This window comes from Oncorhynchus clarkii, chromosome 1, assembly GCF_045791955.1.
Source record: "Oncorhynchus clarkii lewisi isolate Uvic-CL-2024 chromosome 1, UVic_Ocla_1.0, whole genome shotgun sequence".
Lineage (NCBI taxonomy): Eukaryota > Metazoa > Chordata > Actinopteri > Salmoniformes > Salmonidae > Oncorhynchus > Oncorhynchus clarkii.
This window is the reverse complement of record NC_092147.1, coordinates 46,778,332-46,792,790: the sequence shown is the minus strand read 5'-3', so window position 1 is coordinate 46,792,790 and position 14,459 is coordinate 46,778,332. Positions and strand designations below refer to the sequence as shown.

The following is a 14,459-nucleotide window of genomic DNA, read 5'->3' as shown; positions in this document are numbered from 1 at the left end:
TAAATGAAATCCATTACAGTTACCTGTTCAAAATTGTAAAACTTTTGGATTACCCAAACTCAGTAGAGTAATCTTTTTACTATGTTACTGTTGGATTATTATTAGAAGACAAAAGGGATCATTAAAACACATCTGGTGTGTCATCATAGTGGTCTCTGACTTGTGGTCAGACTTGCTCAAGAGAAAAACTAAAACGTGCACCTTTTTTCAATTTTGAATTGAATGTCATTGAGAAAACAGAAAGGTGTCAATGTATTTTTTACCCAAAAATCTGAATTTAAAAGTAATCCAAGAAGTAATCTAGTTTTTCAAAAAGTATCTGTAATCTGATTACAACAGAGATGACCGTTTGTAATCAGATTACATGTAACGGATGTAATCAGTTACTCCCCAACCCTGGCAATTAATGTCTAGAGCACTGGTGCAAAAATGGACATAACAGTTTTTTAAATCTTTCTGAGCAATGGAACGCAAATTGGTGACCATACGGATAGAACATGCACTGCAGTGACCAATTTTGATGGATTGCAACAGGCATATATTTTGATACCAATAGACTACCAAACTGAGCTAGTGTTTGAGGAGTAAAACGTATCTGCCTGCAAGCATCTCCATCTACTAGCGCGCAATAACTGAAATGGCACATTTTGCCTAAGGCAGTTTTTGCAATGGCATAATGCATGACGATAGACGTAATTTGGCTTTAATGCCAGGGAGATGTTTAAATATAAAACTATTGGGGAGAAAGACGAGAACACTACCGAACTGAGAGGATCTGCGGGCGCCCTGAATATGCGACAGTTTTATTTAAGAGCCTATCATTTAATAGTTTTATGGACATTCACAGTATCCCTTTTATTATACATTTTATCAAAACGTTACATGTATGTTTTTTTTAGGACGAACGTAGCCAATTTTCACACTCCTAAATCCGATGAGTGAGTTATGACAATTGGGAGCAAGATTAAACCGAACACTGCTACCCATGCAGCAGACCAGACTGCTCTCCGTTGGAATAAAACTGCGATGTTTTTTGGTCAAATCAAATTTACGTGTGAAATAAGAAACAGTGGATCTCATTTTCATCTTGAACTGAGATGTGGCGAGATAGAAAAGGCTGCTCTATTATAACATAATCCTTGCCCTGCAGGCGTTTGAATAGCCCAGAGCAAGAATTATTCTAGCCGGCTTCTTATTTAGGGACCGACTGGCTTTTTTCTCATAAAACTCGACGGTTTCATCATATCAGAAAAGGAAAGACCCGGATAAAGACAGATATACAGCAAACGACGACCAAACTGGCATAAAACAGCGATACAATTGGAAGGGAGAAGAGATTACTATGTCTTCTCTATCCGTGTCCTCCCAGGTAAGGACGCAATTTGTTTTATTTGTAGTTTTTGGGGGGTAGGCTAGTCTGTCTGACAAATTGAATCTTAAAGACCGGGACGGTCTAAAATCCTTGCGTTAGTGTAGATTTCCAGGGACTATCCCCAAAGTTTTCAAACATTTGGACTCCAAACACCAAAAAAAACTAGCCGCCAGTATTTGGATACTATTGGATTGTGTCAAATGTATTTGTAATATTCTAGTGGAACGGAAGCTTCAGTGACCTGATAGAATCATCACCGAAACGCATCTAATCTAAAAAATGCTTGAAACGGTGGATTCAATTTATTGAGATACTGTAGTTTCTATTCTAGATGCGGTAAAGAGGTCGATGGGAACTCAAGACGTTCCATTGACCAGATTGGTGCACATTCAACAGATCGGATCTAGCAAAGTGGATAATTGTCATCCGTCATGATTTATGTATTGTAACAGACCCACAATGGGGTTACTTAAATCCAATTTGGATAGATTTGGCTGTTTTCGCTGCATAACATTTAGAAGTAATTTAGTACCTTTTCTGGGTTAGAAGCTAAATGCTAACTCCCGTTCGTATAATCTGGTTAGCATAGCTAGCATTCGTGGATGTAGTCCTCGTTTTTAAAGGTGCTATACATATAATTAAAATGTGCATTGTAATTTCAGAAAATGTCCATAATATATCTGCCTCTAATAGTGGAATAATACTGTTTTATAGTATTACTTACCCGCCAGTGTTGTGATTGGCTGTGATATTCGCCTATTGATATCTCCAGCTGGAGCGTCAAACTGGGAAAACTGTTCTGATTTATTTCCTGGTTGCTAAAATTCTACACTGACATTTTCTGAAATTACAATGCAATTTAAAAAAAATATAAATCCTACGTGTAGCACCTTTTAACTGTAATGCAGTTGTGTTGGAGTTGACATGTGTTGGGGTTGACATCCATATTACAAACATTATACTCCGATTTTCACTTCAACATATTATGAAATACACATTTGAACATTTGGCAATTTTTGCTAGGGTGCAATGAGGAGATTCGCCCCCCTCATGGCAATTCCATTGTTTGGTCATTGACCTCTCTACTGCATCTTGTTTGAATGAATGTCTGAAATAATATGCTAAAGAATGTTTAATTTCAAAATATGGGGGGAAAGTATGCAAGTGTTAAGTAGAATCTCTGCAATATTTTTTTTCTCCCACTTGGTTTTATGGCCAGAAATGTGTTTAAAAAATACATTAATAATTGGATTGAATAAAATACTGGTTTCTGACTATGCAGAGGAGACAACGCCCAGGAAATATAGTGAGAACTCTGTGTGCTCTGCTCAGCAGCCCCGGGCATCTTGCCCCTGGCAAAACATTGAATGAAGTTCACCTCCTGTTCACCTTTTTATGGTTCAAAGAACCTCTTTACAATGGAGAGACTTGGTGGGGGATGGATGGTTTAATTAATCCAGAAGCTGCACTTGCCCAGTGCCCTGTGGTCATGAACACCCTCTGTTCACCCACTGTGGGCAACTTCAACAACTGTCTGCAGCTTATGAATATTGTATTCATGTTAATTGGGGAACGCTGAGGTTTATGTATCTCTCAAATAATTTGATTGGCTGCGAGCCAGAGTCTAAACCACTGTACAGTCATACACCTCATTTGCTATTGCTTCACGTCATTACACAATCAGTAGCCTAACTTGAATAAAAAGTAGACTTCTCTACTTCACTACTTTTCACTTTACTCAGCTCAGGGCAGATGCAGTACACACTTCTATAACAAATACTATCTACACTGCTCAAAAAATAAAGGGAACACTAAAATAACACATCCTAGATCTGAATGAATGACATATTCTTATTAAATACTTTTTTCTTTACATAGTTGAATGTGCTGACAACAAAACCACACAAAAATTATCAATGGAAATCAAATTTATCAACCCACGGAGGTCTGGATTTGGAGTCACACTCAAAATTAAAGTGGAAAACCACACTACAGGCTGATCCAACTTTGATGTAATGTCCTTAAAACAAGTCAAAATGAGGCTCAGTAGTGTGTGTGGCCTCCACGTGCCTGTATGACCTCCCTACAACGCCTGGGCATGCTCCTGATGAGGTGGCGGATGGTCTCGAGGGATCTCCTCCCAGACCTGGACTAAAGCATCCGCCAACTCCTGGACAGTCTGTGGTGCAACGTGGCGTTGGTGGATGGAGCGAGACATGATGTCCCAGATGTGCTCAATTGGATTCAGGTCTGGGGAACGGGCGGGCCAGTCCATAGCATCAATGCCTTCCTCTTGCAGGAACTGCTGACACACTCCAGCCACATGAGGTCTAGCATTGTCTTGCATTAGGAGGAACCCAGGGCCAACCGCACCAGGATATGGTCTCACAAGGGGTCTGAGGATCTCATCTCGATACCTAATGGCAGTCAGGCTACCTCTGGCGAGCACATGGAGGGCTGTGCGGCCCCCTAAAGAAATGCCACGCCACACCATGACTGACCCACCGCCAAACCGGTCATGCTGGAGGATGTTGCAGGCAGCAGAACGTTCTTCACAGCGTCTCCAGACTGTCACGTCTGTCACATGTGCTCATTGGGATCCTGCTTTCATCTGTGAAGAGCCCAGGGCGCCAGTGGCAAATTTGCCAATATTGGTGTTCTCTGGTAAATGAAAAACGTCCTCCACGGTGTTGGGCTGTAAGCACAACCCCCACCTGTGGACGTCGGGCCCTCATACCACCCTCATGGAGTCTGTTTCTGACCGTTTGAGCAGACACATGCACATTTGTGGCCTGCTGGAGGTCATTTTGCAGGGCTCTGGCAGTGCTCCTCCTTGCACAAAGGCGGAGGTAGCGGTCCTGCTGCTGGGTTGTTGCCCTCCTACGGCCTCCTCCACGTATCCTGATGTACTGGCCTGTCTCCTGGTAGCGCCTCCATGCTCTGGACACTACGCTGACAGACAGAGCAAACCTTCTTGCCACAGCTCGCATTGGTGTGCAATCCTGGATGAGCTGCACTACCTGAGCCACTTGTGTGGGTTGTAGACTCCGTCTCATGCTACCACTAGAGTGAAAGCACCGTCAGCATTCAAAAGTGACCAAAACCTCAGCCAGGAAGCATAGGAACTGAGAAGTGGTCTGGTCACCACCTGCAGAACCACTCCTTTATTGGGGGTGTCTTGCTAATTGCCTATAATTTCCACCTGTTGTCTATTCCATTTGCACAACAGGATGTGAAATGTATTGTCAATCAGTGTTGCTTCCTAAGTGGACAGTTTAATTTCACAGAAGTGTGATTGACTTGGAGTTACATTGTGTTGTTTAAGTGTTCCCTTTATTTTTTTGAGCAGTGTATTTCCATGTGTTCCTGTAGGAGGGAAGAAGCATGTCCAGGATGTCTATGAGTCGTTCTCCAGTTTCTCCAATGAATGCCCAGGGCATCCCATCACCGGCCCAGCTGACTAAAGCCAACGCCCCGGTCCACATCGACGTGGGAGGACACATGTACACCAGCAGCCTGGGTACTCTCACCAAATACCCCGAGTCTAGGTAAGAGTATAAGGCCATGAAGCATAGCACCACCACCATGGCAATGTGAATAATTTCCTTGTGGAAAATAATGTATTATTGATTCAATACTAACTTTTTCCCCCCTATGGAATAAAATGTCAGGTTCATGAATAGGTCTATTGACTGTGCATTATGACTGATACGTTATTCAATTACTTCTAGAAATCCACATAGCATCGTGTTGAAACGCAAGCAGCTTGGTATCCATGATAATTGGTCTGAGAGTAAGCAAATACAGAGAGAGGGCAGAGAGAGAAAGGAAAAGAGTAGATTTGAATTGCTTTTTGGAAGACAAAGAGAGAGTGGAGAAGGCTGAGCTGTCTGGAGCTGTGAGGTGAGACTCCTGCTGGAAGAGGAGAGGACCACCTCAGGCATAGGGGAGAAGAAAGATGAGTACTGTGCAGTTGGCATCGATTTAGAGGGGGAGAGAGAGAGAGAGTGTTGTATTCAACCCAGTATGTGATTCCGAAGTCATAGTAGACCCAATTCATTTTCTGTACTAAAATAAACTTTGTAGCCCACTTCCTGCCTAAAATGTAGGCCTACATGACTTACATCACTCTCAAGGAATGATCAACTACACTAGAAACAAGTTTTACGCTTCACTAAACATACTTCAAGTACTACTTGAGTCATAGTATTAATCTAGAGCTCTTAACCATTGTCTTTCTCTCCAGAATCAGTCGTCTGTTTAATGGAACAGAGCCCATTGTACTGGACAGCTTGAAGCAGCACTACTTCATCGACAGGGATGGAGATATATTCAGATACATCCTCAGCTTCCTCAGGACCTGCAAACTACTGCTCCCAGAGGACTTCAAGGTACAGTTCACAATGCAGGGGGACAACACTTGTCCAAAATAGCTCACATCTCACCAAAAGAGTAAAATGGGCCTAATACATTACTTTATTATCACCCGAGCATAGTTAAACCAAACCAACTTTGTTACTTATGCATAAACTTGCCTGAGGCGTGAATACTTTTTTTATTTCTGAGCTAATGCCTAGGCTAACACAGTCTATTAACCAGGTATTACTTAATTTCCCAACTTTTTTGTACACATACAAACACATACAAACGTATACCCATTTCAGACCGCAAATGTGGTATGTTACCTGTAAAAATATAAGGCAATATTTATATGACCCCCCTTCAAACAGCTCGCTATTTACCACTTATTGGCAGCTATACCCCTTTTAATAATACAGTGTACATTCGGAAAGTATTCAGACCCCTTGACTTTTTCCACAATTTGATACGTTACAGCCTTATCCTAAAATTGATTTAATTTTTTTTATTTTTAATCTACACACAATACCCCATAATGACGAAGAAAAAAATTAGTTTTGACATTTTTGCAAATGTATATATATAAAAAAAACGGACAGTTAAATAAGTATTCAGACCCTTTACTCAGTACTTTGGTGAAGCATCTTTGGCAGCGATTACAGCATTGAGTCTTCTTGGGTATGACCCTACAAGCTTGGCACACCTATGTATGAGGAATTTCGTCTATGCAGATCCTCGCAAGCTCTGTGTGGTTGGATGGGGAGCTTCGCTGCACAGCTATTTTCAAGTCTCTCCAGAGATGTTAGATCGACTTCAAGTCCAGGCTCTGGCTGGGCCACTGAAGGACATTCAGAGACTTGTCCCGAAGCTTCTCGTGTTGTCTTGGCTGTGTACTTAGGGTCGTTGTCCTGTTGGAGGGTGAACCTTCACCCCAGTCTGAGGTCCTGAGCGCTCTGGAGCAGGTTTTCATCAAGGATCCCTCTACTTTGCTCCATTCATCTTTCCCTCGATTCTGAATAGTCTCCCAGTACCTGCCCCTGAAAAACATTCCCACAGTTTGATGCTGTCACCACCATGCTTCACCGTAGGGATGGTGCCAGGTTTCCTCCAGACATGACGCTTGGCAGTTCAGTCTTAGTTTCATCAGACCAGATAATCTTGTTTCTCATGGTCTGAGAGCCCTTTAGGTGCCTTTTGGTAAACTCCAGGTGGGATGTCATGTGCCTTTCACTGAAGAGTGGCTTCCGTCTGGCCACTCAACCATAAAGGCCTGATTGGTGGAGTGCTGCAGAGATGGTTGTGCTTCCGGAAGGTCAATTCCTTTGACCTCATGGCTTTGCTCTGACATGCACTGTCAACTGTAGGACCTTATTTATATAGGTATGTGCCTTTCCAAATTATATCCAATCAATTGACCTCAATTTTGAGTCTCATAGCAAAAGTGTCTGAATACTTATGTAAATATTTTTCATAAATTAGCAAACATTTGTAAAAAAAAAAAATAAAAAATGTTTTACTTTGTGATGACTTTGTCATTATCACACAGACCCAATACCTGTATTTTGGTTACAGGGTCTGGGAAAATGCAGGAATCATGACTAGGTCTTTAGGTGGCTTTTCATTTTTCCCCCCATGTTTTTTTCTCTCTATCCATTCCAGATATACAAAAAAAGCTGGTATGAAAATGCAGGCTTGGTAAAAATTTGTGTGATTTTGTTCTGTGTATGAAATAATAGTGTCTCTCACAGTGATTTCAGGATGGTTATGCAAACATGACCGTAAAGTCATACAAATTATCCCGCAGTACCCAGAAACACATCGTTAGCTTAATTCTCACAGTGTGCCACTATAGGCACTCTGTGTGTGTAAACTGCAGGTATTCAAACACTTTAATCAGTTATCCATTATGCCTTGGGCTTCTACAGGGGCCAGTTCTGCATGGCTGGAAGTAGGGGCATTGTGTGTTCTGCTAAATTGATGTGTGAGGAGGGTGTGTGTGTGCATGTGTGACTGTGTGTGTCCTTCTCTGTAGTTAGTGTGGCTGTGTTATTCTGTCCTTTGCACAGGATGACTAAAGTGCCCTGCAGATAGAGCCCTCTTTTTTTTTTATAAAACACATCTATCCCTCGCTTCAAGCCTATGAAGGGAGGGGAGCTAAGGAGGCAGGCTTTGATACAGAGAGGAGCCTGCGGGGGTTAGCAGCTCTGTGTACGCCTGTTGTCAGAAGCAGTATGGCGCAAAGGCAGATAGAGGCAGCTCCCTCTGTTTCACATGCAGTAATTCTCAGCAGAAGTTTCTGTGTTTGTGTGCATGTCTATGTGCCGCAGTGCTGTCATAATATAGGGCATGCAAGGGGACGATACAGGGGAGAGTGAGATGGAAAGACATGTCTTCCCTTTCAAAAGGAGATTGCAGTTAGAGTGCAGTATGTTGCACATACTGCTGCACCCCAAATAATATACAGTGCCTTGCGAAAGTATTCGGGCCCCTTGAACTTTGCGACCTTTTGCCACATTTCAGGCTTCAAACATAAAGATATAAAACTGTATTTTTTTGTGAAGAATCAACAACAAGTGGGACACAATCATGAAGTGGAACGACATTTATTGGATATTTCAAACTTTTTTAACAAATCAAAAACTGAAAAATTGGGCGTGCAAAATTATTCAGCCCCTTTACTTTCAGTGCAGCAAACTCTCCAGAAGTTCAGTGAGGATCTCTGAATGATCCAATGTTGACCTAAATGACTAATGATGATAAATACAATCCACCTGTGTGTAATCAAGTCTCCGTATATATGCACCTGCACTGTGATAGTCTCAGAGGTCCGTTAAAAGCGCAGAGAGCATCATGAAGAACAAGGAACACACCAGGCAGGTCCGAGATACTGTTGTGAAGAAGTTTAAAGCCGGATTTGGATACAAATTCTTTATGTTTGAAGCCTGAAATGTGGCAAAAGGTCGCAAAGTTCAAGGGGGCCGAATACTTTCGCAAGGCACTGTATATATAATATATACATATTTTTTTTACTGCAGTAATTTTGCAGTGTAACTGCAGTACAACTGCTGCACACTGCGGTTATTCTGCTATCACTGAGCCCAAAATACCAGTCGACTGCAGTTACTGCACTTTTACAGCAGTTTTAAAAGCGCAATCTTTGATAAACATTTGGTATTAATAAATCCACCACATTCATTCAACAAGTAAAGTAAATACTTACAGTTGAAGTCGGAGGTTTACATACACTTAGATTGGAGTCAACCACCACAAATTTCTTGTTAACAAACTATAGTTTTGGCAAGTCGGTTAGGACATCTACGTTGTGCATGACACAAGTAATTTTTCTAACAATTGTTTACAGACAGATTTATTTAACTTATAATTCACTGTATCACAATTCCAGTGGGTCAGAAGTTTACATACACTAAGTTGACTGTGCCTTTAAACAGCTTGGAAAATTCCAGAAAATTATGTCATGGCTTCAGAAGCTTTTGATAGGCTAATTGACATCATTTGTAGACCTCCACAAGTCTGGTTCATTCTTGGGAGCAATTTCCAAATGCCTGAAGGTACCACGTTCATCTGTACAAACAATAGTATGCAAGGATAAACACCATGGGACCACGCAGCCGTCATACCGCTCAGGAAGGAGATGCGTTCTGTATCCTAAAGATGAACATACTTTGGTGCAAAAAGTTCAAATCAATCCCAGAACAACTGCAAAGGACCTTGTGAAGATGATGGAGGAAACGGGTACAAAAGGCCGCTCAGCAAGGAAGAAGCCACTACTCCAAAACCACCATAAAAAAGCCAGACTACGGTTTGCAACTGCACATGGGGACAAAGATCATACTTTTTGGAGAAATGTCCTCTGGTCTGATGAAACAAAAATAGAACTGTTTGGCCATAATGACCATTGTTATGTTTGGAGGCAAAAGGGGGAGGCTTGCAAGCTGAAGAATACCATCCCAACCGTGAAGCACGGCGGTGGCAGCATCATGTTGTGGGGGTGCTTTGCTGCAGGAGGGACTGGTGCACTTCACAAAATAGATGAGGGAGAAAAATGATGTGGATATATTGAAGCAATATCTCAAGACATGGTCGCAAATGGGTCTTCCAAATGGACAATCACCCCAAGCATACTTCCAAAGTTGTGGCAAAATGGCTTAAGAACAACAAAGTCAAGGTATTGGAGTGGCCATTACAAAGCCCCGACCTCAATCAAATAGAAGATTTGTGGGCAGAACTGAAAAAGCGTGTGCGAGCAAGGAGGCCTACAAACCTGACTCAGTTGCACCAGCTCTGTCAGGAGGAAGGGGCCAAAATTCACCTAACTTATTGTGGGAAGCTTGTGGAAGGCTACCTGAAACGTTTGACCCAAGTTAAACAATTTAAAGGCAATGCTTTCAAATACTAATTGAGTGTATTCTGACCCATTGGGAATGTGATGAAAGAAATAAAAGCTTAAATAAATCTCTCTCTACAATTATTCTGACATTTCACATTCTTAAAATAAAGTGGTGATCCTAACTGACCTAAGACGGACATTTTACTAGGATTAAATGTCAGGAATTGTGAAAAACTGAGTTTAAATGTACTTGGCTGAGATATATGTAAACTTCAACTGGTATGTGTGTGTGTGTTCAAAGGACAATTGGGCTAGGGGGTACAATATCACATTACACAAGGACCTTAAGGCACATATACACACTTTAGAATTCTAACAGCTTTTTTTGTTGGTAGAGTATTTAATTGTATTAAAAAAAATTGTAAGGTAAGAAAATGTTGTGTTTTGTTTGTAAATGTATTTGTTTAACTCGTAGGTAAGGAATCCAAGCAGTACATCTCTCCATAATGGTCTACAATCTGAAATGTGTTCAATTATAAGTCTGCTGATGTCTTGCCAGAGATTCCTTACATGAATACAATGCCAAAAAAGATGCAACACCATTTCTGGGTGGTCATTACAAAATGTACAATTTGAATGCATGTTTGAATTTTTAAAAAAATTTTTAACTTTATATCGTTGTTGGCAGGATAATATTTATTAATAATTTGAATAGAAACTTCCTTAATTTTGTTAAGTATGTATGTGGCAACATCCAACCTTTCCACCAACAGATATTGTCAATGAAACCAAAAAGGCATGACATAAGGTATCGATCGATACAACATGCTGTTGAAACAAGGATTTATTTCTAGAGCTCCAACTTCCCGATCTGAAGATCACTAATGTCATGAGTTCCCAGTTGTCTTGAAAGCAGCACAAGATGCTGTAGCATCAATGCTTGCGCTGTCTGACAGATTTTCCGCTCACAGGCTCTGTAACTGTACACTGAACGCGTGTGATAAGATACTGTACATAACGAATATATTGTACGCACACGCAATTCCACAAAATTATGCTAATTAACCTATGGACCGATAAACATGACCAGTCAACTGTATTTCCATGAATAAATATTTCTTATTTTCCTGGACAATTGGTGGCACCAATTTTATTTATCAGACAAAAGCCAGCTATTACCAGCTAATGGAAACCCTGGTGTGTTCATGTGTTTTGTGTATGTTTTTGTGCGTTTGTCTTCTTGTGGGTATGTATCCTTGCTTATGTGTTTCTACTATGACAGGACTTCCCCCAGCTATACGAGGAGGCTCGCTACTACCAACTGACACCCATGGTCCGCGAGCTGGAGCGCTGGCAGACGGAGCAGGAGGGCCAGAAGAGACCGCCCTGCGAGTGCTTGGTGGTCCGAGTGACCCCTGACCTGGGGGAGAGGATTGCCCTCAGCGGAGGGAAGGTGCTCATCGAAGAGATCTTCCCCGAGACTGGAGACGTCATGTGTAACTCTGTGAATGCCGGCTGGAACCACGACCCCACGCATGTAATCCGATTCCCTCTCAACGGCTACTGCAGGCTCAACTCAGTTCAGGTACGGACGGTGATATAGTTGTAGTTCTATAGGTCAATTCTGTTCTGATGTGGATTCAGGTAAATGCCGCTGAGTGTACCAAACATTAGGATCAACTTCCTAATATTGAGTTGCACCCTCCCCTTTTGACTTAAGAACAGCCTCAATTCTCCGGGGCATGGACTCGACAAGGTGTCGAAAGTGTTCCACAGGGTCCAAGAATGGTCCACTGGCCCACGCTTCCCACAGTTGTGTCAAGTTGGCTGGATGTCCTTTGGGTGGTGGACCATTCTTGATACACACGGGAAAGTGTTGAGCGTGAAAAACCCAGCAATGTTGAAGTTCTGGACACAAAACCGGTGTGCCTGACACCTACTACAGTACCCCGTTTCACTTAGTGCCTTCGGAAAGTATTCAGCCCCTTTGACCTTTTTCCACATCTTGTTACGTTACAGCCTTATTCTAAAATTGACTAAGGTCTCCAAGAACAGTGGCCATTCATTCTTAAATGGAAGAGAAAAACAACAACTATTTAATATATTTTAGAATAAGGCTGTAACCATAACAAAATGTGGAAAAAGTCCAGTGGTTTAAATACTTCCCGAAGGCACTGTACATCTTTTTGTCTTGCCTATTCACCCTCGGAATGGCACACGTACACAATCCATGTCTCAATTGTCTCGAGGCTTACAAGTCCTTTTTAACTGGTCTCCTCCAATTGATCTACACTGATTTTTGAAGTGGATTTTACAAGGGACATCAATAAAGGATCATAGCTTTCCCCTGCATTCACCTGGTCAGTCTTAATGTTTTGTGTACACCGCGGATCGGGTCAGCAATGCCGAAGACTAAAAGTCAACTCTGTAACATGGCCGACTGACTTACTTCAGTTACTTTGCAAACCCAGTTTAAAATGTTTAAGTTCTTAATAGGCTCAACTCAGTTCAGGTGCAGTGATGTAGTTATAGGTCAACTCTGTTCTTTTATGGCTCCTGGTCAACTCTATTATACATACTTTTGGTCACCTGCTCGTCGAACATCTCATTCCAAAATCATGGGCATTAATATGGACTTCGTCCCCCTTTTGCTGCTATAATAGCCTCCGCTCTCCTGGGAAAGCGTTCCACTAGATGTTGGAACATTGCTGCGGGGACTTGCTTCCATTCAGCCACAAGAGCATTACTGTGGTCTGGCACGGATGTTGGGCGATAAGGCCTGGCTCGCAGTCGGCATTCCAATTCATCCAAAAAGTTTTCAATGGGGTTGAGGTCAGGTCTCTGTGCAGACCAGTCAAGTTCTTCCACACCGATCTCGACAAACCATTTCTGTATGGACCTCGCTATGTGCATGGGGGCATTGTCATTCTGAAGCAGGAAAGGGCCTTCCCCAAACTGTCTAGAATGTCATTGTATGCTTAATGCTGTAGCGTTAAGATTTCCCTTCACTGGAACTAAGGCGCCTAGCCTGACCATTATTCCTCCTCTACCACATTTTTCAGTTGGCGCTATGCATTGGGTCAGGTAGCGTTCTCCTGGCATCCGCCAAACCCGGATTCGTCCGTCGGACCGCCAGATGGTGACCTGTGATTCATCACATTTCCACTGCTCCAGAGTCCAATGGTGGCTAGTTTTACACCACTCAGCCGACGCTTGGCATTGCGCATGGTGATCTTAGGCTTGTGTGTGGCTGCTCGACCATAGAAACACATTTAATGAAGCTCCCGATGAACATTTCTTGGGCTGACATTGCTTCCAGAGGCAGTTTGGAACTCGTAGTGAGTGTTGCGACCGAGGACAGTCCGCACTCGGCGGTCCCGTTCTGAGCTTGTGTGGCCTACCACTTCGCGGGTGAACCATTCCTAGACGTTTCCACTTGACAATTACAGCACTTACAGTTGACGGGGGAAGCTCTAGCAGGGCAGAAATTTGACAATTACTTGTTGGAAAGGTGTAATCCTATGACGGTGCCATGTTGAAAGTCACTGAACTCTTCAGTAAGGCCGTTCTACTGCCAACGTTTGTCTATGTAGATTGCAGTGCTGTGTGCTCGATTTTTATCCGTCAGCAACGGGTGTGGCTGAAATAGCAGCATCCACTCATTTGAAGGGGTGTCCACATACTTTTGTGTATATACTGTATAGCGTACAAGGAAGAGGGTACTCGGCACTATAACTTATGTCAAATGTCTAAAAACCCTGTCGGACTCTCCTGTGCTCCCTGCAGGTTCTGGAGAGGTTGTTCCAGAAGGGCTTCAGCGTGACGGCGTCATGTGGCGGCGGAGTTGACTCCTCCCAGTTCAGCGAGTACGTCCTGTGTCGCGAGCTCCGCAGGGGTCAGCCCACCGGCACCACCATCCACATCAAACAAGAGCCTCTGGACTAGGTTGGGAGGAACAGAGGGACCCGTGAGAGATCAACACGTCCAGTGCTGATTTTCGAGTCCTATTTACACAACTTTAACAGTGGAAAAACACACAAGGACTCTTCATGCTTGGGAATATCATTTGCCAGCGGCAATGTAGACTGGACTAGCAAGATGTGAGAGGGTTGTGATTCTATGGAGACTCAAAGACACTAAAGGGATCCTCTGAGATGAGTCTGTCTGAGGTGAGCTCATTAGCTCTGTTTGTATGGAACTCTTACTGCTGCCATTTCCAACAGAGATACAGTATCTATCAGGATCCAAGTGAAACAGTCTGTCACTTCTGGGCTGTTGACAACTAGGAGGAAATGGCTCTAGTAATATGGTGCTCAATTCCAGCTTAGGTTTAACTGGGGACTCCTGTTCAAGCCTCAGGATGGGTCTACTGGTATGACC

General features: G+C 42.7%; 1 protein-coding gene across 1 annotated transcript; it reads left to right on the top strand.

Moving 5' to 3' along the window:
- The first annotated feature begins 1,342 nt into the window (after positions 1–1,342).
- Positions 1,343–14,154, top strand: LOC139416422 (BTB/POZ domain-containing protein kctd15-like). Its single transcript, XM_071165023.1, has 5 exons — positions 1,343–1,369; positions 4,745–4,920; positions 5,619–5,763; positions 11,362–11,664; positions 13,866–14,154. The coding sequence occupies exons 1-5, from the start codon at positions 1,343–1,345 to the stop codon at positions 14,022–14,024; spliced, it is 810 nt and encodes a 269-aa protein (XP_071021124.1). The 3' UTR covers positions 14,025–14,154.
- The last annotated feature ends 305 nt before the right edge of the window (positions 14,155–14,459 follow it).